At 37.9% G+C, this 27,852-nt stretch overlaps 9 protein-coding genes across 13 annotated transcripts; 6 read left to right on the top strand and 3 right to left on the bottom strand.

The window, feature by feature from the left end:
• Window positions 1-33: 33 nt before the first annotated feature.
• LOC103862938 (U-box domain-containing protein 35) lies at window positions 34-4,312 on the top strand. Its single transcript, XM_033287801.1, has 8 exons — window positions 34-811; window positions 912-1,155; window positions 1,242-1,420; window positions 1,674-2,095; window positions 2,166-2,267; window positions 2,347-2,775; window positions 3,076-3,834; window positions 3,928-4,312. The coding sequence occupies exons 1-8, from the start codon at window positions 607-609 to the stop codon at window positions 4,108-4,110; spliced, it is 2,523 nt and encodes an 840-aa protein (XP_033143692.1). The 5' UTR covers window positions 34-606; the 3' UTR covers window positions 4,111-4,312.
• LOC103862947 (acid phosphatase 1) lies at window positions 4,292-5,909 on the top strand. The gene is made up of 3 exons (XM_009140672.3): window positions 4,292-5,036; window positions 5,196-5,405; window positions 5,537-5,909. Exons 1-3 carry the CDS (start codon window positions 4,630-4,632, stop codon window positions 5,712-5,714), a joined length of 795 nt encoding a protein of 264 aa, XP_009138920.1. The 5' UTR covers window positions 4,292-4,629; the 3' UTR covers window positions 5,715-5,909.
• Window positions 5,910-6,063: 154 nt separating this feature from the next.
• Window positions 6,064-7,262, bottom strand: LOC103862927 (oleosin Bn-III). The gene is made up of 2 exons (XM_009140650.3): window positions 6,787-7,262; window positions 6,064-6,498 (listed from the first exon to the last, which is right to left on the bottom strand). Exons 1-2 carry the CDS (start codon window positions 7,179-7,181, stop codon window positions 6,306-6,308), a joined length of 588 nt encoding a protein of 195 aa, XP_009138898.1. The 5' UTR covers window positions 7,182-7,262; the 3' UTR covers window positions 6,064-6,305.
• A 276-nt stretch (window positions 7,263-7,538) lies between these two features.
• On the top strand, window positions 7,539-8,963 carry LOC103862917 (peptide methionine sulfoxide reductase). The gene is made up of 2 exons (XM_009140639.3): window positions 7,539-8,097; window positions 8,464-8,963. The coding sequence occupies exons 1-2, from the start codon at window positions 7,579-7,581 to the stop codon at window positions 8,713-8,715; spliced, it is 771 nt and encodes a 256-aa protein (XP_009138887.1). The 5' UTR covers window positions 7,539-7,578; the 3' UTR covers window positions 8,716-8,963.
• A 1,391-nt stretch (window positions 8,964-10,354) lies between these two features.
• Window positions 10,355-14,650, top strand: FSD1 (fibronectin type III and SPRY domain containing 1). Of its 3 annotated transcripts, XM_033289310.1 has the most exons (9): window positions 10,355-10,371; window positions 12,489-12,521; window positions 12,711-12,789; window positions 13,356-13,544; window positions 13,607-13,778; window positions 13,885-13,952; window positions 14,061-14,087; window positions 14,191-14,214; window positions 14,307-14,650. In XM_033289310.1, the coding sequence occupies exons 3-9, from the start codon at window positions 12,730-12,732 to the stop codon at window positions 14,403-14,405; spliced, it is 639 nt and encodes a 212-aa protein (XP_033145201.1). In that variant the 5' UTR covers window positions 10,355-10,371; window positions 12,489-12,521; window positions 12,711-12,729; the 3' UTR covers window positions 14,406-14,650.
• Window positions 14,651-14,887: 237 nt separating this feature from the next.
• On the top strand, window positions 14,888-16,824 carry LOC103862893 (respiratory burst oxidase homolog protein C). The gene is made up of 5 exons (XM_009140603.3): window positions 14,888-15,719; window positions 15,818-15,974; window positions 16,086-16,134; window positions 16,229-16,342; window positions 16,431-16,824. The coding sequence occupies exons 1-5, from the start codon at window positions 15,278-15,280 to the stop codon at window positions 16,608-16,610; spliced, it is 942 nt and encodes a 313-aa protein (XP_009138851.1). The 5' UTR covers window positions 14,888-15,277; the 3' UTR covers window positions 16,611-16,824.
• Window positions 16,825-16,917: 93 nt separating this feature from the next.
• LOC103862882 (chromophore lyase CRL, chloroplastic) lies at window positions 16,918-18,887 on the top strand. The gene is made up of 9 exons (XM_009140591.3): window positions 16,918-17,285; window positions 17,359-17,408; window positions 17,611-17,671; window positions 17,763-17,798; window positions 17,888-17,938; window positions 18,036-18,128; window positions 18,214-18,318; window positions 18,433-18,525; window positions 18,616-18,887. The coding sequence occupies exons 1-9, from the start codon at window positions 17,106-17,108 to the stop codon at window positions 18,760-18,762; spliced, it is 816 nt and encodes a 271-aa protein (XP_009138839.1). The 5' UTR covers window positions 16,918-17,105; the 3' UTR covers window positions 18,763-18,887.
• Window positions 18,888-18,930: 43 nt separating this feature from the next.
• On the bottom strand, window positions 18,931-20,239 carry LOC103862873 (magnesium protoporphyrin IX methyltransferase, chloroplastic). Its single transcript, XM_009140581.3, has 2 exons — window positions 19,617-20,239; window positions 18,931-19,546 (listed from the first exon to the last, which is right to left on the bottom strand). The coding sequence occupies exons 1-2, from the start codon at window positions 20,172-20,174 to the stop codon at window positions 19,163-19,165; spliced, it is 942 nt and encodes a 313-aa protein (XP_009138829.1). The 5' UTR covers window positions 20,175-20,239; the 3' UTR covers window positions 18,931-19,162.
• Window positions 20,240-20,347: 108 nt separating this feature from the next.
• Window positions 20,348-24,557, bottom strand: LOC103862852 (coiled-coil domain-containing protein SCD2). 3 transcript variants are annotated; one of them, XM_009140566.3, is made up of 16 exons: window positions 23,338-24,550; window positions 23,157-23,229; window positions 23,020-23,061; window positions 22,867-22,929; window positions 22,716-22,765; window positions 22,603-22,630; window positions 22,413-22,487; window positions 22,205-22,315; window positions 22,054-22,114; window positions 21,702-21,815; window positions 21,515-21,633; window positions 21,334-21,403; window positions 21,216-21,257; window positions 21,013-21,053; window positions 20,805-20,931; window positions 20,348-20,720 (listed from the first exon to the last, which is right to left on the bottom strand). In XM_009140566.3, exons 1-16 carry the CDS (start codon window positions 24,276-24,278, stop codon window positions 20,581-20,583), a joined length of 2,097 nt encoding a protein of 698 aa, XP_009138814.1. In that variant the 5' UTR covers window positions 24,279-24,550; the 3' UTR covers window positions 20,348-20,580. The 3 variants fall into 3 exon arrangements, 2 of the variants coding, with proteins under 2 accessions (XP_009138814.1, XP_009138807.1); XM_009140559.3 differs by having other exon boundaries at window positions 23,157-23,235; window positions 23,338-24,548; XR_631831.3 differs by lacking the exon at window positions 20,348-20,720 and having other exon boundaries at window positions 20,886-20,931; window positions 21,147-21,257; window positions 23,157-23,235; window positions 23,338-24,557.
• Between the last annotated feature and the right edge of the window lie 3,295 nt (window positions 24,558-27,852).

The raw sequence follows: 27,852 nt of genomic DNA, 5'->3' as shown, positions 1-27,852 counted from the left end.
CGAGAACCAAAAGAGTATATACCAGGAGTGATCCTTTGACGATATAATAACATGAGCAAGTTGTCTCATTTTCTTATTTTTTGTAATAATTGTTTTGATATCTTCATAAGATTCTGTGATTATAAGAAGCCATTGATTGTATCTGAGATTAGCAGCACGAACGTGGGTCTTCTTCTTCTTCGGCTGCTCTTTCTGTCATTAAATGCTTTTCTGAAATAGAAGCATAACGTTCCTCTTCTCTCCTGTTCTGTCTTGGGTTTGACTTAAGTCTCTTCCTACCAGGTAGATTCAAATTCTGGGTTACTTGCTTTACACTTTAGTTACTATTAAGGGTTCAAATCTATTACCCTGAAGATCGACTTGGTTAATAGCATTGTGCTAAGAAAAAATATTTTAGGCCTCCAAGTTTATAACGAAAATTGTTTTAGTTGAAATCTTTTAAAAAATTCCTATAGAACCTTAAATCTTAGGGCTGGCCATGTCTATTTGTTTCTTGTTTTGTCTCTACTTTTAGGAAGAAGTTCTCTTTTAAAGACATTGTTTTGCTGTGTCTGAAATGGTTTGAGTGTGTAGGGTAAAAGCAAAACGAAGAAAACAAGAAAGACTATGAGTAGATCACCAGACACTCTTGCCCTTCCTCCTCCTCCTCCAACTTTTCCTCCTCCATCTCATACCGTCTTCGTGGCTCTTAGTGAGAGCAGGAAAAACAAAAATGTTGTTACATGGGCGCTTGAAAAATTTGCTCCTGAAGCCAATGTTGGCTTCAAGCTACTTCACATCCATCCAAGGATTACTTCTGTACCTACACCAAGTAAAGCTCCAACTAAGACTCATGTTTCTGTTTATTTGTGAAACTTAAAGACTATTGTAACTGACAAAACTCTGATGTTCCTTTGTTGCTTATTCTCAAGTGGGAAATACAATCCCTATATCCGAGGTTCGAGATGATGTAGTAGCTGCATATAGACAGGAAGTGCTGTGGCAGGCTGAAGAAGTTCTTAAACCTTATAAGAAAATGTTCGAGCGGAGAAAGGTTGCTGTAGAAGTTCATGTGATCGAGTCAGATAATGTGGCAGCCGCTATAGCTGAAGTGGTTTCTCGGAATTCAATAGAGAGACTTGTCATTGGAGGCTCATCCCGTAGCTTTTTCTCAAGGTACACTACACACAGATGAGCTGCTAGCCTTGAACCTTTTATTGTTTTGGTTTCTTGTCCCAATGAATCTGCTTTGAAAAATTCAGGAAAGCTGATATGTGCTCGGCGATATCAGCTTTGGTGCCGAACTTTTGTACAGTCTATGTTGTTTCAAAAGGAAAATTGTCATGCGTCCGGCCATCAGACTCAGACGGCAATGCAACTATAAGAGATGATGGTAGTGAAAGAACTGATTCCTCCAGTGGTTCTTCTGGTCCCAACTCAGGTACATGACTCATCAATGTATTTTGCACTGTTCTAAAAATCGGTTTAAGCCGCGCCTAGTTGCTGAATGAAACGATCTTATAAAAAAATCGATCTAAGCATTCAAAAAATCGGTCTAGACGTCTCCCTAAACAGTAATTTTCTATAAAACGCTTAGCTACAGTCTAGCGATTTCTTGAACATTGGTATTTTGTATAAATATGCTACCATACATAGTGGGTAGGTCTAACTTTTATACCTCATTTCTCTTCTAGAATCAACAGATGGAGTTTCAAGCGCACTTGACTCTCAATCTCAATCTCGTGCTCTATCCCTTCCGGTCAGGAGATTTCAACATGTCCCGGCAATTGGCAGACAAGCATCAGTTCCAATGGACACGAGTTCTGTTGGCTCGGATGACACCAGGTGCATGTCTATGGATGCAGAGGAAGCTAAAGATGTTTCGAGTATCAATAGAAGCAGCACAGATACTACATCACGTTGGACTCCACGGCTTAGAGATTATGAGGAGAGAAAAGACGCTATGAGTTCTTCATCTAGCAACCGTGAATATGGGAATGCCGGTGGTAAATTTAGTTGGACAGGCATGGTGATTGATACCACTCACTCTCGGGCTTCTCAACAAGCTTCCAACATGTCTGATAATCTAACTGAACATTCTTATACAGATAACCAGGTATACTAAAATGGAGTTTTAAATTGTATTTTCTTGTAAATGAAATAATAATGTAAGGTTGTTTGTTTAGGTAAACCTAAGCTTTGAGGTTGAGAAGTTGAGAGCTGAGCTTAGACATGTTCAAGAAATGTATACTGCTGCCCAAACCGAAACCTTTGATGCTTCTCGAAAGGTAAAGGCCGCATAGTCTTATATAACTTGGCAATGAACCTATTAGTTTGTTTTTTCAATGCATCTTGACAACGTTTCAGCTTGGTGAGCTTAACCAACGTCGGTTAGAAGAAGCCATAAAGCTTGAAGAGCTAAAGCTAAAGGAGTATGAAGCTCGAGAATTAGCAGAAAAGGAGAAGCAGAACTTTGAAAAGGCGAAGAGAGATGCAGAGAGCATGAGAGAAAGAGCAGAGAGAGAGATTGCTCAGAGAAGAGAAGCTGAGAGGAAAGCTGCTCGTGATGCTAAGGAGAAAGAGAAGCTTGAAGACACTCTTGGCTCTCCGCGGCTGCAATATCAGCACTTCACTTGGGAAGAAATTGTGGCTGCCACTTCATCGTTCTCAGAAGAGTTGAAGATTGGAATGGGAGCTTATGGATCTGTTTACAAGTGTAATATGCATCATACAACCGCAGCTGTCAAAGTTCTGCACTCCGCTGAAAATGGTCTCTCCAAACAGTTCCAACAAGAGGTATGGAACTAGACTTGAATACTTAATTTTTTATTAATCTATGAGTATCCCGGACCTATTGAAGGTCTGGACTAGTTATCCAAGAGGAGATGTAGTTTAGGGATAGACCCTCTCTCCGGATATTCAAATAAAGCCTAAAGAATGGCCTTATATCTGCGTGGCTATTTAGTGCGTGGGGTTATTTTGAATCCGGGTTGCTTAACTCACCGGAATTCGCCTATATATGTGGTTAACTAGGCTTGAAATTTTGGTTCGGTTTCGGAACTTCTTTTTTTTAAGAAGCTTCATTTTACTTTGCAGCTCGAAATCTTGAGTAAGATTCGGCACCCTCACTTGGTACTCCTTCTAGGAGCATGCCCTGAGCAAGGAGCTTTAGTTTATGAGTACATGGAAAACGGTAGCTTGGAGGACAGACTATTCCAAGTCAACAACAGTCCACCACTCCCGTGGTTTGAGCGGGTTAGGATCGCATGGGAAGTAGCTGCAGCTCTTGTCTTCCTCCACAAATCGAAACCTAAACCCATCATTCACCGTGATCTAAAACCGGCAAACATCTTACTTGATCACAACTTTGTCAGCAAAGTGGGAGACGTTGGACTCTCAACGATGGTTCAAGTCGACCCTTTATCAACTAAGTTCACTATATACAAACAAACAAGCCCTGTGGGAACGTTGAGTTACATGGATCCAGAGTATCAACGCACGGGAATGATATCATCTAAATCAGATGTTTATTCATTTGGAATGATAGTTCTTCAGCTCCTCACAGCAAAACCGCCTATGGCATTGACACACTTAGTTGAGAGTGCAATGGATAGTAACGATGAGTTTCTCAAGATCTTGGATCAGAAAGCAGGTAACTGGCCAGTTGAAGAGACCAGGGAACTGACCTCATTGGCTCTATGTTGCACAGAGCTGCGTGGGAAAGATAGGCCTGACTTAAGAGATCAGATTCTTCCGGCGCTTGAGAGCCTAAAGAAAGTAGCTGAGAAGGCAAGGAATTCGATTTCCAGTGTGCCGACTCAACCTCCGTTTCATTTCCTCTGCCCCTTACTTAAGGTAACTCTTATATAAACCTTGTTCTTTATGTCATTGAAAGTCAAGTGGTTAGATGAGAATACTAAAATGTGAGAGCTTGTTTATTCAATGCAGGACGTGATGAACGAGCCATGCGTTGCGGCTGATGGATACACATATGACCGTCGTGCGATAGAGGAGTGGTTTGAGGAGCACAACACATCGCCGATGACTGATTCACCGTTACTTAGCAAGAACCTTCTGCCCAACTATACTCTTTACACAGCCATCATGGAGTGGAGGTCTAGACTAAAGTAAAACCAAAACTGTGTAGCGTTTTTTTGGTGTATAAACGGCAAGACGTCCCACTGTGTATTCTTCCTGTTCCGTTCTTTCGAAGCGAACTTTTGTTTTGTGATTCTAAAGATAAACCGAACTTATAATTAATTGTCACAGATTAAAAACCGAAACCACACGCCTTTATTTATTTTTTGTTATCTATATTTATTTATGGCCATTACAGAACAAAGGATCTTGTCTTCTTCATTACCCAAAAAGAAACAGTAGCTTTCTGTCTCAGATTCCTCCTCCATTGACAAAAGAAAAAAAAAACAGGACTTGAGGGAAAAGTTTGCTGTTTCTAGGGTTTCTTTATTCCATTCTATCTTCTTGATTGGGAAAATGAAACTCTTCTCCTCTCCATTTTTCTTCTGATTTCGCTTTAAGTCCTGATTCCTTTCACCATCGTGGAACTTTATCAGATTCTTGAAGACCCTTTTGAATATTCTTGATACCCATTTGATCAAAATCACATCTTTTTGTTTCCGGCATTACACGATGCGGATGCTTGTGAGTCTTCTTGTCTTGTCCTTGTCCTCTCTCGCGCTTTCAAACGAAAACGCCACCTCGTACGTCCTTCCGCGACCGTTGATCTTCGAGACCCAGGAGCTCAAGAGCGCCGTCGACGACGATAACGTCAATGTGAATTGCACGAGCTGGAGATTCGCGGCGGAGACGAACAATCTCGCGCCGTGGAAGACGATTCCGGCGGAATGCGCCGGTTACGTGAAAGATTACCTGATGGGTAGAGGCTACGTCGTCGATTTGGAGAGGGTCTCGGAAGAGGCTAACGTGTACGCGAGCAGCTTTGGGTTTAGCGGTGACGATGGGAAGGATACTTGGATCTTCGATATTGACGAGACTCTCTTGTCGAATCTTCCTTATTATTTGGAACACGGTTGTGGGTAAAATGTTTTGTCTGAAAGTTTCTTCCTTTACAATAAAAAATTGTATTTTTTTGTCATATACTTTGTTTGCTTGTCTGGAAACTTCAGGACAGGATCTATGATATAACCGTAAATGTTTCAGATATGAATCTATGTCTGTTTTTGGAAATTTTGAAGGTTGGAAGTTTTTGATCATACGAAGTTTGATAAGTGGGTGGAGAAAGGAGCTGCACCTGCAATAGCACCAAGCTTGAAGCTTTATGAGAAGGTTAAAGATTTGGGGTACAAAGTCATCCTGCTTACAGGGCGAAGAGAGAACCACAGGGTTATCACTATCGAGAACCTGATCAATGCCGGTTTCAATAATTGGGACGAGCTTATTCTGAGGTATTGCATACTCAAATTTTCAGCTTTCTTAGACTCAATTTATTTTCCTTCAATACAATGTTGCTCTGGTCATTATTGTTAGTATTGGATTTGGATGCTTAACGCTTTTATTTGGTGATGTATGCAACCAGGTCGTTGGATGATGACCACAAAACGGCGACCATATTCAAGTCAGAGAAGAGGGATGAGATGGTGAAAGAAGGGTATAGGATCAGAGGCAATTCAGGTGATCAATGGAGTGATTTGTTGGGTTCTGCCATGTCTCAACGCTCTTTCAAACTCCCAAATCCCATGTATTACATCCCATGAAGTGGGGGAAAACAAACTCTTATTCGATAAGGCAATTCAGGTGGCCTACTGTTTTTGAAGTTTGGGTTGCCATTGTAATTCCTTGCTATATATACATATGTACCAATGACTGCATCAGTTATATCTATGTTAAGAGCTTAATGCCAACAAAAATATAGACACGATATGTTCAATCCAACCACCATATTAGAGATCTTCACATCTGATCTTGCATCCAGTGTTCACATTGCCAGCTGTTCAGTTCAGCTCAGCTCGGCTGCTAGTCTACTCTACGGAACCAGATCTATGAACTCAACATAATATAACTAAAGATAAAACATGCAGTCTTTTTATCCGAAACAGAGAAAAGGAAAGACCAAACATAACGTTTTACCATAAGACGATACCACTTAAAAAGGGAAAGAAGTACAACATATACGGTTTACAAATAGAAACACACAAATTTAACAAAAGCCAAAAAGAAAAAAAGACTCGTGATATCATCTTCCCCCTTTTATTATAAACATTGATCAAATTCTAAACACCTTATTGCTCATAAACTGGACTCCCGACATCAGCCTTATTGGACTATGAAAATAGTCATGGCGTAATTTAGGTAGTGTGCTGGGTTCCACGGGTACGGTCACGGTCGTGTTCCCCACCTGTTTGCTGTTGTCCATAGCCACCTGTGTGTTGTTGTCCATAGTACTGAGCTCTGTCCTTCATATCCTGAACTTTGCCTCCCAGCTTCATCCTTGCACTGTCCAGTTTATCTGACCCTTGTGGGTGCTCTCCCGTTGCATACCTATTCATCACAATTCGCACACACGTGCATGCATCATATACTACACGTACGTTATCAAGCTAGCTAAGTCAAGTCTTGTGTTTGGCTAGCCAAAATGATGATGTAAAACGGCATTTTAATGTAATATCTAAAAACCCACTTGTCGGTTATGTATAATTTTATGGTTTGTACTTTTTCTTCCCCTCACAAGGCATGTCGCTATATTCAACCATTATGTTTTATTTAATAAATTACCGCTTCTTAAAACATATTGTACAAATTAAAATATATGTTTAAATGTCTACTTACTTGTAGATCCAAGAGAAGACGGTTATAGCTGCAATGCCAAAGCCACCAGAGGAGAGAAAGCCGGTGATGAGCAATGCAACGGTGATAAGAGCAGGGACAAGGATTGGGCTAAAGATAACAAGCAGAGGAGTGGCAACAGTCAGAGCAATGACAGTTCCGACAAGGGTGAGACTGGAGAGGACAAGAAGGGACCCACCGGCCGTGACTGCGGTAACAGCCTTAGCAATCTGTCTAGACTTGGAGTAGTCTCGACCATACATGTTGTACTGGTCTCGGTCTCGGCCAATCATGGAATACTTGTCTCGGTCTCGACCGATCATAGAATACTGGTCTCGGTCTCGGGGATACTGATCTCGACTTGTGATATCGTGATGGGTTCTAGCTGTATCCGTCATTTTGCTTCTTGTGAATTGAGAGAGATCGAAGAGAAAAGGATGTGTATGTATTTTCCGAATAGCTATGACAATGAGTAGTTGAATTGATTAGAGATATATGAAGAGAAGGGAAGAGAGTCAGGTGTCAATGGCGTCGTCATGCATCCTACGCCACGTGTTAATGGCTTCACCATGCAGTCATTGAGGTGTAAACGGCAGGGGTTTACTTGAGGACACGTTTGTTTTGTTCCTATGGCGTTGGCATTTGAAACCGAACGTAACACTCTGTTACCACACGGCCCATTTATCTTGTCTTGTTTAAATGGGTTTAGGCCCATTGGGCTTTTAATATAATAAATATCCGACTCTTAACGGTTTCTTATTTCTCCACGTCACTCTTTCTCCCTTCCCTTCGATAATGCTATCTCTCGTCGCCTCTCCTCCGGTAATCTCCGCCGCGTCTCTCTCTAAACCTCTCCAGTCTCTCTCCAAAGCTGCACTCTCTCTATCCAAAAGAGCCAAACCCACTTCCCCTTTCCCCAAAACCGCTAGATCCATCTCCGTCTATAAATCTCCGATGAACAACCTCTTCACCAGGCTCGGATTCGGGTCTCGTCCCCAACCCGACCCGGCTTCCGCCGCAATCGCGCAAGGACCCGACGACGATGTTCCGTCTCCAGGTCAGCAATTCGCGCAATTCGGCGCCGGTTGTTTCTGGGGAGCGGAATTGGCGTACCAGAGGGTTCCAGGCGTGACGAAGACGGAGGTTGGGTATAGCCATGGATTCGTCGATAATCCGAGCTACGAGGATGTCTGTTCGGAGACGACGGGACATAACGAGATTGTTCGGGTTCAGTACGATCCGCAAGAGGTCAGCTTCGAGAGCTTACTCGATGTCTTCTGGAAACGTCATGATCCGACCACGTTGAATCGCCAGGTGATTGCTTTATCCCGAAAGATCTAGACTTTCGATAAGCCCACGTGTTGCTTTGGTTATATATTCATTTTTCAGACAATAAGCTCTGTTGTTTTGCTGTTTGGTTTTTATTATATTTTGATTTGGTATTGTTGGCTTGTTTTTGCTCTGTGGAGATTTGTTATGTCGGAACATGTTCATTGTCATGCTTCTTGTCTTTCGGTTTTGCTATAGAGTCTGCTCTTTATCCTGATAATGAGTTATTAAAAAAAAAAGAATCCTTAGAATGTTATTAATATACCGATATAAATTTTGAGAACGAGTCTGGTGTTGTTGTTGTTGCGGTCCGTTACATACTAATTTAACCCCTTTTTTTTTACTGAGTAGGGGAATGATGTGGGGACGAGGTACAGATCAGGCATATACTTCTACACAGACGAGCAAGAGAAGTTAGCTCGTGAAGCAATGGAGAAACAGCAGAAGAACTTAAACAGGAAGATTGTGACTGAGATACTTCCCGCCACGAAATTCTACAGAGCAGAAAACTACCACCAGCAGTACCTGGCAAAAGGTGGTCGCATGGGTCTCAGTCAATCTGCTGAGAAAGGTTGCAACGATCCAATCCGGTGCTATGGCTAAGTAACTAGTCAGTCTCTCTGGAGAAGATAAAAAAGTGAGTTATCTCATGAGAATACAATAATACTCTGTAGATCACATGTTGTGTCTTGTCTCGTTCAGGTGGTATTTATAAATTTATAGTGATGATGCATCATATGGAGTGTAATTTACGTCATTGCCACAACAGTCTCCTGAATTTCAGTCTGTAATATTCAGTTTTACCATAATAATTGTTTGTTATGTTATATTCAAAAATGTAATGGTCTCCAAAAATCTCGTTCTACTGTCACGAAAAGCGTTAAATACATGGTTTAATAAAAATTTAGGTGGAACAAGTATATATGACTCGGAAAAGTTTGAATAGTTTAGGAATGTTATTGTAAAGGAGATGAAGATTATTCAAGGTTGATGAGCGCATGTTTTGTGTATTATGGTCAATGAAAACATATTAATTTCCCAACTTGCCAAATTAATTTGTGCTAGTAAGTATTGTTTGTATAAGTTGACTTGGGGTGCATGATTGTTTTGGCAAGTCTCGACGACTCAATAAGCCTAAAGTCGTCTCTTCTTCCTCAGCCAATTTTTCATCATCTTCTTCTTCTAATGCGTCCTTGTAACTTGTAAGACCACCACCATTGATTATTGACGATTAGCCACCGCTTCAGAAAGATCCAGTACCAACTTTAGGAATAATATTACGGTGGAAATCCAGAGAATGTTGTTGCTGGTGGACTGCTCTAGCTGCCGTACGCCGCTTCACCTCCCTCCCGGAGCCACCAGGATTCGCTGCTCTATTTGCCACGCCTTCACTCTCGTCGCTCCTGAGCCCCACCACCAATCTCACGCTCCGGCGAGCCCTCTTCCTTTCTCCAACTCATTTACTTTTCCACCACCATCTTCTTCCCTATACCCACCGGTGCCGTCTCCGTCCGTCTACCCGCCGCCAACCTTAAGTCACTCATTATCGGCACCATCTGCTTTTAGTCACGTGCCTTCGGCACCGTCTCCGTTTAGTCACGCTCCACCTGCACCGTCTCCGTTCAATCATTTTCCGCCGGCACAAGCTCCTGTAAGCCACTCTTCTTTCAATCACGCGCATTTGGCACCGTCTCCGTACAATTACGCGCCGCCGGGTCCTCCACCGCCGGTACATGGAGAGAAGCGAGCGGTGATCGTCGGGGTGTCTTATAAGGATACAGAGAACGAGTTGAAAGGGTGCATCAATGACGCTAAATGCATGAAGTTCATGTTGATGAAGCGTTTCAAGTTCCCCGAGTCTTGCATTCTTATGCTCACAGGTATTATTACTATATGTCCTCTGCATCTTTCATGTTTTCTTGATATGACCATTTCTGGTGGCTAATCTCCTTATTATCGAAGGCTAATTATAGTCAAATTTTTTTTATCTACTAAATTCTATTTGGTATAAAACACTTGGTTCTGAATCTATTGATTTAAAACTTCAAAATCTTTGGAAGCTAGTTCATGGTATAGTTTTATTTGGTGTGTTCTGGTTTAGTTTTCAAATCAAACTATAAATACTATTTACTTTCATTATATTGTTTTACTAATGAGCTTTTGGAGTAACTAAAATGATTTATTATATGGTCAGATAAGATTTAACGAGCTATAGGTCATGAAGGGCATATGATTGATCAAATCAGTTTATAGTTCAGAATGTTCTGTTTGAAACATATGTAAAGAAGTGCACTAAGAAAAAACATTTTTAAAACGTTTGGGAGTAAAATCAAAACCACACAGAAAACTCTAATTTGAGTAAAAATAATGTTGAAAGTGATAAATGTGTTGTAGAAGAAGAAGCGGATCCATTAAGATGGCCAACGAGGAACAATATAACAATGGCAATGCATTGGCTGGTTTTGGGCTGCAAACCAGGAGATTCACTAGTCTTCCATTTCTCCGGTCATGGAAACAACCAAGCGGACCTCAACGGAGACGAGGTGGATGGCTTCGATGAGACTCTTCTTCCTGTTGACCACGCGACCTCAGGTGTCATTGTAGACGACGAGATCAATGCTACACTCGTACGTCCTCTCCCTTATGGAGTCAAGCTCCATGCCATCATTGACGCTTGTCATAGTGGCACCGTCATGGACTTGCCCTACCTTTGTAGAATGGAGAGGTACGGTTACTCATAATCTTGTTAATTGAAGACTCAAACACGAATGTAAAAAAATGAACTACTACATTTTTTTTCATTTCGTGGTTGCGTTTCATATTTACAAAACAGAATGATAAAGACGTTAGAGGTTGTAGCTAGTTTTATTTAAAGATAACTGGGTACTATTATTTTGTCGCTCCAACTAGCAAACAAACACTATTACAGGTGAAAAATACATAGTATGGCTTCTAAATGCAAACGTAAAAAAGTGGAGACCGTATAATTCTTATATAGGTTCTTAACTATTTGTCTCGTGATCGTTCCTTGATTTCATTAATTGAGTAGACCCGGAAAGTACGAGTGGGAAGACCATCGGCCTCCATCAGGGATGTGGAAAGGTTCGAGTGGCGGTGAAGTCTTCTCCTTCACTGGATGCGACGATGACCAGACCTCAGTTGACACTCCTGTATATTTCTGAATTTTGGCTCATATTTTATCTCTAAATCCGAAACAAATTTATAGTGTAGTTAATTACTCTATATATAAATGTAACTACAATATAAAGTTGTGTAATGCAGCAATTGTCGGGGAGTGCGTGGACGGGTGCAATGACGTATGCATTCATTCAAGCCATAGAACGTGGACACGGAACTACTTATGGGAGCTTACTGAGTGCGATGCGATCAACAGTTCATGAGATCTTCGACACAAACAAAGGTAGAGAGCTTGTTGAAGTGGACAGCGATTTTCTCAATACTCTTCTTGGTTTGCTCATCTTAGGCGCTGCTCCATCTGCGAGTGAGGAAGCCCCACAAAAGACTCAGGTGATCCATTCATTTTTATTCTTCTTCTAATTATTACTTTAACTTACTAAAGTAAAAGTAATAATTTTCGTCAAAGATTAAGTTGATTTAAATTGATGATAAGACATTCATATGTTGAATAGGAACCACAACTGAGCGCTAACGAGGCATTTGATGTGTACGAGAAGCCCTTCTCTTTGTGATATCACCTCAAGGTCATACCCAAAACAAGAAGAGAGAAAGTAATTTCATTGAGCTTTGAGTGAGGATATGTGCCCCAGTGTCCATAATAAATATTTATGTCGGCTTTTTCATTTTTTCTTAACGTATGCTATTACATACCATGAAAACAATTAACTTTTATACCATTTTCGAAATTTTAAATTGTTATGAATAAAGAAATAGAAACAATACAACTCAAGACAAACTTTTGATCAAATGATAAGAAAAAACATCTTTAAAAATAATTTAAATATTTTATTTAAAAAAAAAAGTGATATATCTTCACTATTTTTTTTATCTAGAAGTTTTTTCACTATAGTTTTTTTTTTGCAAATACAAATGTCTTAACCAACTGAGCTGCAGAATCATTATAAAACACGTTTTATGTTTTGTATTTTTGTTTTCATAATTGAGTTAGTAAACCAAAAGTATAACAAGCTGAAAAAATAGTTTAAAAACTAATTTTTAATACAATTATGAGGACATAATGAGACTCTAGGAGCCTCCAAATGAAGGAAAAAAAAACTGTACTGCAAAGAGATAATGATAGTACAAATGATACGTACTGCAAGTCTGCCACATGTACGATGCAAAGCCATATCAAAGGGCATCCTCAAACATAAAACCCAAACCACAGATACCACTGGCGTGTGCTCTCCTCACTTGCCTTGGAACCAGAGGTTCTGTCTGATTCCCTATCTCCGATCCACTTTGTTGCTTCCTGTTCAAGTTTTGCTGATCTCTTACTCTTTGTTCATAGAACCTTCATTTTAATTTAGTTTTGTATATATCGATCTATGTTTCTGTGATTTGTAACGATATTGACTAATTTCTGTACATCTCGATGTTACGTTGTCTGAAATGTGCAGCTTCATTCCCAAAAGAGAAATGGCTGCTTCAGCTGCTGTAACCGCAAACTACGTCCTTAAGCCACCTCCATACCCTCTGGTATGATTTAGTTTTATCTGTTTCTTCAAATCAATTGGTATTGTCTTGTGCAAATGTCATTTTGTGTTGATGGGATTATATGATTAGGTAACACTATTACTTGGTATTCCCACACTAGCCATCAAATTACATTTTTATCCTCGTCAAAAGCGTTACAAATGAACTCATCTAATTAAATGGACATAGTCAAACATATAAGTGTTTAACAAAATTGTTGTTTGGTGTTAGTTCAAATAAGACCGTTGATATTGTAAGACTTCGTGACCAATAAAATTGTTCCTTGGTCTGATCTTAGTGATCATGATTAATCCTAGTCTTTTAACTGGAATTTTTATCTTTGGTTAAGAGACAGTTCTTAATTTTTCTTAGATTTTAACTAAGAAAATCTAAGAACATTCTCTTAAATAAGAGATATAAGAGAAAAAAAATGTAAAAAAAAGAAAAAAAAATGTTAAATCATGAGTTAAGAACCCCGACTAAGAGACAGGGTTAATCATGCTTTATTGGACCTATTGGAATGAGAGTTAAATTGATGAAGTTGTTTGGTATAATATTGGAAAACAAAGGATGCTTTGGAGCCGCATATGAGCAAACAAACTCTGGAGTTTCACTGGGGAAAACATCACAGGGCTTATGTGGACAACCTCAAGAAACAGGTTCTTGGATCCGAGCTTGAAGGAAAGCCCTTGGAGCATATCATCCAAAACACTTACAACAACGGCGACCTCCTCCCTCCTTTCAACAACGCTGCTCAGGTAATAAAGTTGATTTTGAGCTATTAAAAGGGTGTGTTTAGCTGATCCAGTGATGTATATAGGCGTGGAACCACGAGTTCTTCTGGGAATCAATGAAACCCGGTGGTGGAGGAAAACCATCAGGAGAGCTTCTTGCTCTGCTTGAAAGAGATTTCACTTCTTATGAAAAGTTCTATGATGAGTTCAATGCCGCTGCTGCCACTCAATTTGGAGCTGGCTGGGCCTGGCTTGCTTGTAAGTTGATGGTTTCAGTTTTTTTTTTCCCTTCAAGTGATTCAGATGAAAGAGCTTCACATAACTATTTTGATTTTGTTCCTAACTCGTCTTATATCTCTTTCAGACGCAGACAACAAACTCAAAGTAGTGAAAACTCCAAATGCTGTGAACCCCCTTGTGCTTGGCTCTTTCGTAAGTTTTTTTAACCATGAACTTGAATACAGAGTTTCACTTGATCAAATATTACTTAACGAATGATTACAAATCCTTCAAACTAATCTTGGTTGTTATTTCTTGCAGCCATTGCTTACCATTGATGTTTGGGAGGTAAAATAAACATTTTTATAACCGATACCATATAAAATATTTGCCTTGGGACCTATAAATTTTTGCTGATCTCTTCTTTTCTTCCTTTTGCAACAACAAACAGCATGCATACTATCTCGACTTCCAGGTAATAATATTTTCATCATAGCGGTCATTTTTTTGTTTCTTTGCCAGTATCTTTCTTTTGTTGATTGTTGTAATATTTTTGTATATGAGCAGAACCGCAGACCGGATTACATAAAGACATTCATGAACAATCTTGTGTCTTGGGAGGCTGTTAGTTCCAGACTTGAGGCTGCCAAGGCTGCTTCTTCCTGAGTCATCATCAGACTTATTCGGACCAAAATCTGACTTCAGTTGTGTATGTTATGCATTACTGAAGTTTCTTAATAAAATATTGGTCGCGGTTATAAGGACACTGCTCTCTTGTTGTAATGTCTCATCGAGTCTTTCATCTGTTTCTTGTTTACTGAGATTTTAATCATCGTGTAATAAAGAACTACCATGTTCTCTTCTTTGTGTGGTTTGGTTTGGTTTTTATCTATTTATCTTTTTGTGTGCAAGGCCTACCCATATATTATGGCACGTTAGAAACACTACTACAGACTCTCGTGGAGAAAATGGTTAAAACATTATTACACCTACCTACGTAACCATACACAAGCCACGACCCACGAGTGTTTCGATGGATGGCGTGAAGTAGAAAGGCCTATCACAGACCTTGCCAATATTGGGCCGACCAATACCGCCTAACCAATATTTGAGGGTAGATGATAATGTTTGAAAATGGTTATACATTTTGACTTTTTAAAAATGTTTGAAAAGTCCAATTGGTTCATTCTGTTTCTTGTTTTGTAAGACTTTCATTCTGTTTCTTGTTTTTGTTAAGACTTTTTTTCTGGTTCATAAACGTTGTATCCATTCAGTTATTTAATAGAATATCGTTTTACGTAAAACAGTATAAAAAATAAAAATAAAAGAAAAGTATTCGTGTTTGACCAAAAAAAAAGACTAAGTATATAAAAAAACTATATTTTCGTAAGACTAGTTCTGTTATCCCAACAAGTTAATCGTTGACTTGAAATGCAAGAAAAAAACAATCATGTTTTTGTAGACATTCCAAGAAATCATCAATTCCCAGGTTAACTTTCTTGTCCAAAAGGAACTAAAATTTTTAGGCAGAGCGTAATATGGAGAGACCAGTGAGCTTTGACGTGACCGACTATAACCCGGAGGGAGATGACTGGAGCAACGACTTAATACCTCACAGAGATTCGATGAGCAGACCATCGTCACCACCGATCCACCAAAATCCGGAAATGAAAGTCCCTGAGGACGCAACGGAGTACGTGACCATCACGCTAGACATTGTGGGAAACAACGTGGTCGTTGAGGAGAACGCAGAGCCGATGGTACGGAGGCGGCAAGAGTCGAGGAAGAAGTCTGTGGTGAATCGTCGTACACTCGATGAACCATCAAGATCGAAGTTTGACTCGTCAGAGGCCTTGAAAGGTTTTACAATGTTCATCAGCATGACCGATGCTGGTTGGATCGCCGTGGAGAGGCGGTTTGATAAGATGACTGCCAAAACTGGTGGATTGCTAGATCCGTTAAATTTTGGTGAATGCCTAGGTAAATCAAACTGCATAACTATATATAGTTTATATACATCTTATTAAAAAGCAAATTTAATCATATTAGTCTACAAAAAAAAAACATTAATATGGCAGGTATAAACTCGAAGGAATTTGCCTTGGGATTGTTTTACACATTGGCAAGTCAAAGAGATATATCATGTGAGGGGGTTAGTAAAAGTGAACTATTGGAATTATGGTGTCAAATAAATGATCAATGCTTTGACTCCAGGCTTAGGATGTTCTTTGACATGTAAGGGTGTTTGTTTAACTAAGTCTTTCGTTTTATTTATCTCTACAATATCTACTTGAGTGATCAGAGATTGAGTTGTAAAGTTGAATCAATAGAGTTTGTGAAATGCAGGGCAGATAAGGATGGTGATGGTAGACTATCAGAAGAAGAAGTTAAACAGGTAAAAAGGAAGCTTGTAGACTAATTTTCTCTTAAGTTTTTGGGAAATTTGGTAAACTTTGTTATGTTTTCTATTTTTGTTGTTGATCACACAGTTTATAAGGCTTACTGCATCCGCAAACACTCAATCCACCACACAGAACATGGTTGATAAATATGCAGCAATGATCATGAAAGAGCTTGATCCATATGATTTTGGATACATCATGGTAAGCTACATTGAATAAGCTCAGTTTTACTTTTACAGCTTCATATTTATAAATTTTTGTAGTAGTGACATTTTTTTTTTAAAAACAGATGGAAAGTCTTAAGGAATTACTGCTGGATGTGGAAACACTCTCTGAAAATAAAATAACAAGTACTGATCAGGAAACAAAGAAGCCTACAACAAAGAGATGGTACAAAGTTATTCGAGACATCCCATCCTCCTCTTTGATTCCTTGCTTGAAGAAGACATCATCTACAAAGAAGACATGATTCGTCAAATTCTCAAGCGTACATCACATGAACAGAAATGGATTACAAGTCACAACTCACAAGACACGTAAACAGTCCAAACCCACCTCAAAACTGTTTTGTTTTTTTCCAATTTTGTAAGATTATACTTTGATTACATTTGAAGTAAATCGTGAAACTATGTACTTTTTTTTTCCATTTGGACTGATTAAAGTCGATTTATCTTACTGATTAATGCAATGTACCCATTGAGTTAGATGTTATGAGGAAAAAAAAATAGTTTTTTTTGGGGGCTAAAAATGATGACGTGGCAAGTAACCTCACCACTAGTTCCCAAACTCTCTCGTGTTCGAATCCGAAAAACGCCGATTGTCGTCACGTTCTCCTCATCCATCTTCTGCTCTCACGAGCTTTTTGATTCGGCTAAAGCTAAGGCCTTTCTTTCGATCTTGAGGAAACGTCAGATGCTAACGTTACAAGGATTGAACTGAGACGAAAGGAAGCTTCTTTTTTTTTATGGGTACCGGGTCAGGTTCGGATCCGGAGTCGAGTTCGTCCGGGTGGAGCAGGGCTCCTGGTTTGGTAGTGAAGACGCTGGTTCTGATCGGCGGCGCTGTTCTCCTGAAGCGTCTCACGAAATCCACCACTCGCTGGGACCACTCTCACGTCGTCTCTCGCTCTCTCAGCGGCGAAAAGGTCTCATCTTCAGTTTCATAATTTTACCAAAAAGATGAAAACTTTGTGCTGATTCAAGGTTTTGTTTTCAAAGTTTTCTAAGGAGCAAGCATCAAGGGATCCTGATAATTACTTCAACATAAGGTTTGTATTGTTATCTTGATCAATCATTGATGAAGAATTGGTTTAAACTGTATGTGCTTTTTTGGTTTTAACTGTTAAGCTTGACGTTTCTATCTTTGTGAGTTTGTTTCACACATTGAAAAAAACCTTCATATGGTATTATATTGGTAAGTAATATAGTCTTCTAAAAATGTTGTTATAAGCTTTTGAATTATGTGTGCAGAATGATGAGCTGCCCAGCAGCTGAGATGGTGGATGGTTCGCAGGTTTTGTATCTCGAACAGGTCAGTAGTTTCAGCTTCTTCTTCATTTTGTGTATTACGAAAGTGTATGTATAACCTTGTTTGTATATGTTATGTTAATCTTTGTGATCAGGCATTTTGGAGAACTCCTCAAAAACCCTTTCGGCAAGTATGCTTTTTAGCACCTTATCATTGTTCTTCATGTCTGAATCCTTGTGAACCAGTTCTCTGATAATTATATCTCTGTTTGGATTGCAGAGATTGTATATGGTTAAGCCTTGCCCAAAGGAACTGAAATGTGATGTCGAGGTGAGGATATGATTCATACATGTCCTAACCTTTTATGTTGTATTATCAAGAGAGTGGTTCTAAACAGTGTTTTATCTTCTTCTTTTTAATTCACCAGGTGAGCTCATATGCAATCAGAGATGCTGAGGAGTACAAAAATTTCTGTGACCGCCCAAAGGACCAACGCCCACTTCCCGAAGAAGTTATTGGTGTAAGTCACTGCTATAGAGTTGATGCTAGTCCTTGAATGTTGCTTTTTTTTTGGTGTCACAAAGTTTGATTGCATCGAGTTACAGGACATAGGAGAGCATTTGACAACCATACAACTTAGCTGTTGTGACCGCGGAAAGCGTTGCTTGTATGAAGGATCAGCTCCACCTGGTGGTTTCCCAAATTCATGGGTATGTTTTTTTTTTCTGAGACATCAAAACTCCACACACTTCATGATTCAAATGTACACTTTATTTATGTTACCAACGTTTGTTTCTTCTTTCTATGCATCTTGAAATGAAAAGAATGGTGCAAGCTATTGTACATCTGATCTTACAGTCCTGAAAAACAATGAGATACATCTCTGGGATCGCGGGTTTGATGATGATGGAAACCAGGTTCAATCCTATTCCCTCCTCATGCATTCTCGTTTTTTCTTGGTACAGAGAACTTTCATTTGATCTGGGGTTTCTTGCCTCATCTTTCAGGTGTGGGGACCAAAGGAAGGCCCGTACGAGTTCAAACCGGCGCCTTCATCGTCAAGCATCAACAACGATGTGTTCTCTCCTTTGAATATATTTCCTCAATCTACACTTGATAAACCAATCAAAGGATCCTTCATTTTGCAAGAGTAGGTAAAGGCAGACAAACATATTTATTCCCGCTTTTGTTTTTTTCTCTCTCTTTGTAATTCTCTACTGTAATGACAATCAAAACTCACTTATGTAGTATCATCATCATATACCGTTTGTACTTGCTATGTTCATTTTTCACTAAGATAAAGGTATATATGTTAGCCCAAGTTTGGTTTAAGGCATTCAAAATGATTGTAGCAAATCTTCTGCAAGAGTTCTGATCATATAGTGAAGTTACATATTACACTTGATTACATCAAACAGTGAACAGCTATATAACTATGAACTGAGTCTTGACGAATTGGCCTGTTTGTAGACACCACCCTCAGTGAAGTTTGCATAGACGGCATAGTTCCTACTCAAAAATGAATAAGAATGTTTTTTTTCTTTCAAAAATGCTCTACATTGGAACTGCTTCGATGAGCCTAGAAAAGTAGAACTGAGTGGTAATGAGTCCTCTCTTGCTGATTCTCCACCCAACCTTACGCAAAGCATTTTCAACATCAGCCTCCGAGTGTAGATAAGCCCTTGTAGCCTTTGAAGGACCTGGGAAAAGCTCTCCAATCCTCTTCAAGATATCGTAATAGAACGTCTTCGGTGCAAAGCTCAGAATCACTCTCTTCTCCGCTAACGAAGCGAGGTGTGCGATCATCCCGTCTGCTTTGCTCTGAGGGTAATGTATGAGCACGTCTAGGCATACAACAGTGTTATACTTCCCACTTAGGCTCTCCAAATCATTCACTTCAAATCTCGGTAGATTCTCTGATCCTAACTGCTGCTTTGCCTATCGCATATTCCAAGTTGAGTTAGGTAACAACAATCAATCAGAGAGATTCAGATTCAAGAAACCTCACCTTCATCTCAGCTTCGGCGACCATAGCTGCAGAGATATCGCTAGCGGAGACGATCGCGCCTTCCTTAGCAAGTGGAATCGAGAGCAGGCCTGTTCCGCAGCCAGCGTCGCAGACCGTTACGCCGGCTAACGAACCTTCCTCCGTCAGCATGAGCATCGTTTTCTCAACCGTTTTGGCGTGGCCGACTCGTATATCCTTCTGCACGCGGTTCACTTCGTCAGTCTCGCCGTAGATCTTCCTCCACCGCTCGAACCCCGTGCTGTTGAAATACTCCCTCACCACCTCCTTGTCGCCTCCTCCGACTTCCTCCGCCTGCAGCTTCCGCCTCCTCTCCGGATCCGTCAAGGAAACGATCGTCGCCAGAGCTGCGACTGATCCGCCTCCGAGTACGGCGATGGTCGTGCTGTCTACGCTGGATAGGTCGGTGACGGATGCAGCGACGACGGTGACGGCTCTGCTCCGTGAAGCGGCTACATTGAACCTAGCGGAGGTTGGGAATCCAGGGAGGAACTGAGAGACTGAGGAAGATGATGATAACAAGGAAGGAGCAATCGTCATTCTCGAAGCAGTTTTGCCTATCTCTGTTTGGCGCCTTTGCAGTTGCAGTGAGCAAGTGTTATCGTTATCGTCTGGATAAGATAAGGAGGATGATCTACCTTTCGATTTCCGTGGGGCCCACCTTAATGCGGGTTGCGTCACTGGCCCGTTTCATTATCATTGGTTAATTTCTAAACCGAACCAAACCGTTTTTTTTATATATATTGGGTAAAGAATGATAATGAAGAGTGTTACACAAGTAACAGCATGAAGCCCACAGTAATAAGTCTGAAAGCAAAAAGCATATACACTCTGGAACAGTAATGAGATGTTAACGACGGAGTTTCGGAAGGAAGGGATTGATTTCGATAATCTTCGTGTATATCTGTGTGTGTGTGTGTGTGTGTCATAATTTGCAGAGAGGAGATTAGAACTGGTTGTCACCATCACAGAAGTCAGAAACTGAAAGAGAAGGAGGAAAAGTGGAGTCAGTGAGTTGTGCGCGAGATGCTTCCCACAATTGTTGTTCTATTCCAAGTTTCCTTAGCTCCCTCATACCTCGTTCCACTGCCCCCGGAAAAATACAACAAAGAAAGAATCAGTGTGTTGTATACTAGATAAAAAGTATATGAACTAGCTAAGAAGCCTTACCATCAACTGCATCATGTGATGTTGGCTGTTCTGCGATACGGCTGATCCAGAACTTAAGACGGTCTTCCGCGATATCACTCTCCACGCTGTGAATTTTAGCTCTTTTCCAGTAGTACATCAGCCATGCCTACAACATTAAACATGTGTGTTTTGAGTCAATGAATATGATCCTGCTAAGTAAAAGCCTTTCCCGGTTAAAAATGGTTACCTCTTTAAAGAGAATATCCTGTTTCTCATCGTGGCTCAACTCTGCATTCAAAATTCCGAGGAACTATTTTGTCAGTAAGCCCCTAAAATTTAAATACAGTATAGCTGAAGCACCACAAGGATATGTTTTGTTACGAGGCTTATTTGCTTATATGATCACTCTGTGTAGATAGTCAGGCAGACAGTTTAAATAACTGGACTCACCAAATGCTTCTGCAAACTTAGGTTCCCCTTGCACCCTGGGATCTGGATATTAAAACCACATGAGTGTCTCTTGTATATCATTCACATATGTGTCAATCAATTTTTAGATATATTTTACCAGTGTCGGATTGTCGGACTACATGTTTTTGTCTGAACCCGGCAAATACAAGCATTATAGCATCCTCAACCTATGAGGCACATGATATCATATATATATATATATGAGATGATTATCTTCTGAGAAATAACTTTTTCAGTTAACAACATCAAAATAAGATTATAATATGGGCATAGTTTACCTTCAAGGATGCTATCTCACGTAAACCAGTTTCAACAGCAAGCATACTCTCTATGTTCCCGTCTCCATTTGCATCACTGAATTTACTAACGACTTTGCTCCAAGTGCGATCGCTACCATCTGGCAGATATGTGATGTTATTATCACTTGGTTTTGTGAGAAAGTTGGTGGGAAATCAAGAACCAAACCTGTCTGCCAGGAGTCTTCAGGCTTTTGGGCCGCGGAAATGACAACTTCAAAGGGAAGAGGAGCTAAAGCTGACCAATGTTCATGTCTTGATGGAGCTATATCCTTATAAATTCCTAAGAGTGAACCAATGAGGTGCATAAGTAAATATCTTCAAATGAGGGCGGCAAGTAATATTATTGATCAACGCCATCTAGTTAAGTCTGCCGTAAGATAATTGATCAGCTAGTCCATGTCAGTATACAATGTAGTGACATATGCTCTTATCATATTTGAAATCATATCCGGCACTAGAATGATTTGAGCAGGTTACTTCTTCTAATACATCATTTAAGGAGAGAGGGATTTTCTAACCGTGTTGAACAGCTAGTTCCCAGTAGCGAGCAAGCCAGCATCTCTTTAGAACAACTTCCTCCTACGATATGTCAATCATATAGGTAAATCAAACAAAGAAGGTGCGGTTAAGAGGTCAATGACAATATTCTAGTTTAGTTTGTGCGCAAACCATTTCTTCATGAGTCAAAATCGTTCTATGTATCATTGTCCGGAGAGACTTTGTTTCAGCCTGAGCGTCCTGGAGCTGTTCCACGGCCTTCTCAGTTTCCTCTTTCAAGCTCTGACCACAAAATCAACACAAAAGAGAAATCATTTCCTTCTCAAGTTGAAAGGTTTATAGTATCATAAAGTCTAGAGTACAGACCAAAGCACTGTACCTGAAGTTCTTCACAAAAGGCATCAGTTTCCTTGTTTCTTCCATCTCTTTTCTGTTCAGCAGCCCTTAATGCTGCCTGCAGTAGATTAAGTAATCGCTTTTAGACGCCAACACAAGCTCGCAGAAGAAAAGGAAAGGACATGATAGAACAAGCGAAACAACATCCACTCAAATATGAATGCAAGACGGACCTCTCTTTGACGCAATGCTGCTTCTTTCCTGAAGAAACAGCGCAAACTTTGTGAAAAAAAAAACAATTTTTTTTTTGAATGAAGGTTCTAATGAAGACAGAAGAAAACCAAACCTCTTCAAGAGCTTGACGTCAAAATTTGCACCTTCACCTAGAGAAGCAATCTGTTGCAAGTCATACCCAAGCTCAAGAATAAACATCAACAAATGATATAATTATATAAACGTACATATCTACAAAACTGTATTGGATATATCATAAACACCTGTTTCTCTAGTTCTCTAGCCCTTGCTTCTGCTGCTTCTCGTCTTTCTTCAGCGCGTTGAAGCTGCATATGTATGTAACACAAGACTATACGCATCAAGTAGAGCAAACAGAAACAAATGAAGTAATATTAAAGGTAGGGAGAGAGAGAGACCTTATTCAGTATATTATCATTTTCTTCTTGAAGCATATCTAACTGCAATGATAATGAAGTTGGTTTGAAGTGAAAGATCAATCACTTTAACCAAAAAAATAAACAGTTTTTCATGGAGTTATGAGAAGAGCACGTACTTCATCACGCAAGGCCGAAGCTTCTCGATCATCTTCCTCCTGATACGGTGCAAAAGTCTCTGCAGAGCTAAACCTGAAACTACTCGTTCGTTTCCAGTAATCTCGTCAAAAATACAAGACAATCAAAAGAAGCAAAGGCTTTAGCGTAATCTGTATAAACTCCAATCTTTTTTTTTAATACCTTTTCTTATACTTTAACTGAGCCTCCGATTGTTTCGCCGCCGGCACGTCAAACTGAACATTGACTTTCCTGTCGCCGTTCTGCTCAGAATCCTCCATCGGATTCCGACGCGAATACGCCGGAACTCTAACCCTGAGTGCAGGACTAGCGTTCTTTTGAGGAATCTCCTCCACTTGATTCTTGACCTCATTGGCTGTGATCTCGTCTCCGTCGAACTTAGGCGGAGATAACACTTTCAGTTTCCCCGCCGGAGCTTCTTTCTGAACACTAGCATTCTCTTCAGGAATCTTCACTCGATTCCGTGGCAAATCGGCTGCGACTTCGTCACCGTCGGATTCATCGTCAAATTTAGGCGGGAGTAGTACGGGTCTAACCGCCGAAACTCTAACGTCCTTTTGAGGAATCTTCACCGGTTCATCACCGTCGGATTCATCGTCAAATTTGACCGCCGGCGCTCTTGTGGCCGGAACTCTAACATTTTTTTGAGAAATCTTCACCGGTTCATCACCGTCGGATTCATCGTCAAATTTAAGCGCCGGAGCTTTTGTTACCGGAACTCTAACGTTCTTTTGAGGAATCTTCACCGGTTCATCGCCGTCGGATTCGTCGTCAAACTTAGGCGGGATTAAGACCGGTCTCTTCGGCGGAGCCGGTTTACCTCTGACGGTTCCCTTGCCGACTCGCTTATCATCTCGCTTTCGATCCCGAGAGAGAGGAGGAAGATGCACCTGGTACAGATCTTCTTCTTCGTCGCCGTAATCATAGTCGTAGTCACGCTGCTCCATGACTTTAGCGAGTAGCTCGGCGGCGTTTTGCTTCCGGAGCGTGCTTCTGCCAGAGATTCCTCCTCCGTTGTTGGTCATACGATGAGAAGGAGACATCGCAGGTGAAGAATTAGCCGAGCCGACATTATCCGACCCCTCCCACCTCCTCCGAGCCATGTTTTCAAGATCAGAGACGGAGTCAACAGGTTGAGGGGAAGAAGAATATCGGAGACTATGTAAACGCTAATAAGCGTGGACCGAATGGTGGCGGGAGGGGAAGTTGAGAGATCGTGGGACCCATTTTCTAATTCTTTCCCTCTCAGCAAATCCAACTTGTTTAATATTCAAATAATCAGTTTTTTTTTTAATAACTTTTCCGCTAATCAATAGAAAAAGTCCAAAATGAGGAATGATATTGGAGTAGGTTTAGTGGTAATGTTTTTACATATCCAACACAAAACTTTACTCGAGTAAACAATAGTTTTAAGGGAAATCTGTTTTTTTAGAGCAAAAAAATAGTAACTATGTCCCTTTAGACTAATCTGTACTACTTTATGTCCTACTAGGGATTAACCCGGGCTACGCCCGGATTTTTATTTTTTTCTAATTTAAATTGTTAAATTATTTATATTTAGGCTATGAAATATATTTATATAAATGTTAAGAATGCATGCCTTACTTTAAATTTATTTTTAAATTTTAACACGTTAAATTAATATATTTTTTACTATTTAAATATTTTTTGTAATTTTGTTGGCTATCTAGTTATCATATTTATCAAAACTATCTGTTGAGTGTTGGAATTAATGTTTTACATATTTAATTAAACTGCAGAGTATTTTCGGATCGACCACATGCTCAACAATCGATCGATCCGTAAAAAGATGGTTGATCTCCTTAGCCAGGTAAGTACAATTTTAGCAAAAATATCTTTGATTTTCAAATATTAAGTATATAACTATTCTTTGAATATATATTTTTTTGAATTGTATTTTTTGATTAAAATTTTGTATTATAATGTTTATGTAAAAAATTTTGTGATGTTTGAATTGTGATGTTCGTATACTTAACCTAGATGATATTGATGTTTAACAATTTATTATTTTCTGGAAATAGAAAATAATGATATATCAAAACGTATCTAATACTTGTTAAATGGTAGTATAATGTAAATTACATCCATTATTTGAAAATAACCATTTGTTGTTTTTATTTATTTATTTTAATCAGAAATTATTTTTATTTAAAAATATTATTCATATATAATATAATAGTTTAAGTTTGTAAGATTAATCTATATATATAAATTATGTATATTTTTAAAAAAAAAAATTAAGATATTATATATAGAGTAACTGAATAAAAGCTGAATTTCTTATCTTGAAAATCAAATATTTATATTTTTGTCTTCATGTTATACTTACCAATCCATCATTGATATTTATAACTTAGTATGTTTTAAAAAAAACTTAGTTTTAAGTAATAAACAAATTTAATAAATTAAATTCATCACCTATAATGTTCTGTAAACTATATTTGAAAACTCTCTAAAATTATATTTTAAGCATAATATTACTATTATTTAATTTAAGTTATTTTAAGCATAATATATGTCAAACCAACTTAATTTATATTTACAATAGGACCATCATAAACCGGTTAATAAACCAAAAATAATACTAAACTAACATGAACCAATACCTGATTCGGCGAGGAAGGAAGTGTTTCGGGATAAACGCTTGAATGGTTATTAACTGTAATGGTTTGATCATGAAAGAGTTAGTATGAATATTAACAATAAAATTATGGATTAGATTAATTTAAATTTGTAAGAATACTTTTGAGTCTATGAAAAACAATTCAATTCCCATTAATAAGCTTGGCTTTTGGAAGTTGCGTGTTTTCCAACAATGAATCCACCTAACAAAAAGTTCGTTGTTATAAAAAATCTCCTTCAAGGTTATTAAAGGTTTTTGGGACGGCAAGAGTTGATGGTGGAACTATTTTTTTTGCTCGAGTGCTTTGAAGTTTTCCTTGATAGTGTGAGGTTGATGTTGATGGGATAATGAGTTTGATAGGAACTTTCTTGATGTAAAACTATACATTTTTTTTTGTTTAATGTGGTATTTCCATTTTTATATAATTTACTACCATTTTAAGATAGATGTACATTTTAAGATAGATGTTTAAATCTTAATATACTTTTTTCATTTTTTTAAATGTTTATTTCCATTTCTTATATTTCTACTTACGTAATATCTATATTTTATATTTTAAAATAGATATTTAAATCTTAATGTACTTTTTCCATTTTTTTTAATTGTGTATTTACTTATATTATATATTTTACATTTTAAGATAGATGTTTAATGCTTAATGAACTTTTTCTATTTTCTTAAAAAAATGTGTATTTACTTATTATTATATATATAATTCATATATTATATATTTACATTATTTACTTATTATTTATTTTTCTGTATATGTATTTCTATTTCTTGTACTTTTTATTTACTTAATATCTCTATTTTACATTTTAAGATAGATGTTTAAATGTTAATGTACGTTTTCCATTTTTTTTAAATTGTATATTTCTATTTGTTATACTTTCTATTTACGTAATATCTATATTTTAAATTTTAAGATATATTTTTAAATCTTAATGTAATTTTCCATTTTTTAAATTGGGTATTTACCTATATTATATATTTACTTATTATTTATTTTTATTTATATTGTGTATTTCTATTTCTTATACTTTCTATTTACTAATAATTTTATATTTTAATATATATTTACATTTTAAGATAGATGTTTAAATACTAATGTACTTTTTCCATTTTTTTAAATTGTGTATTTCCTTTTCTTATACTTTCTATTTGCGTAATAACTATATTTTACATTTTAAGATAGATGTTTAAATCTTAATATATTTTTTCCATTGTTTTGAAGTTGTGTATTTATTTTTCTTATACTTTCTGTTTACTTAATATCTATATTTTACATTTTAAGATAGATGTTTAATATTTAATGTACTCTTTCCATTTTTTTAAATTGTGCATTTACTTATTATTGTATATATAATTTGTATATTTATATATTTATAATATAGACTTATTATTTATTTTTCTATATATTGAGTATTTCTCTTTTTATACTTTCATTTAGTTAATATCTTTATTTTATATTTTAAGATAGATGTATAAGTTTTAATGTATTTTTCCATTTTTAATGTAAAACGACAATGTTTAATAGAACAATTTGGACAAATAGTCAAATAGTTATATTTATGTTTTTTTTTCTTTTTTTTATTAAATTGTAATGTTACATTATGGAGATAAGCTATTTTTTTTAGTGAAAAATGGTAATCTTACATATGTTTAATGTAGATTTCCATTTTTTTTATGTTGTATGTTTACATATTATTGTTATTTTTAAATGTAAAATGGTAATCTTATATATGTTTAATGTAGTATTTCTATTTTTTATGTTGTATGTTTACATATTATTTATTATTTTCGAAATTATATATAATGTTTTTTTTACAAAATAGTAATGTTACATTATGGAGATAAACTGTTTTTTTTTAGTGAAAAATAGTAATCTTACATATGTTTCATGTAATTTTTTCATTTTTTATGTTGTATGTTTACATATTATTTTTTAAAAATAAAAATGTAAAATGGTAATCTTACATATGTTTAATGTAGTATTTCCATTTTTTATGTTGTATGTTTACATATATTTATTA

Source organism: Brassica rapa, chromosome A01 (assembly GCF_000309985.2).
Source record: "Brassica rapa cultivar Chiifu-401-42 chromosome A01, CAAS_Brap_v3.01, whole genome shotgun sequence".
Classification (NCBI taxonomy): domain Eukaryota; kingdom Viridiplantae; phylum Streptophyta; class Magnoliopsida; order Brassicales; family Brassicaceae; genus Brassica; species Brassica rapa.
The sequence above is the reverse complement of the archived record's forward strand: the minus strand, read 5'-3'. Positions and strand labels throughout refer to the sequence as shown.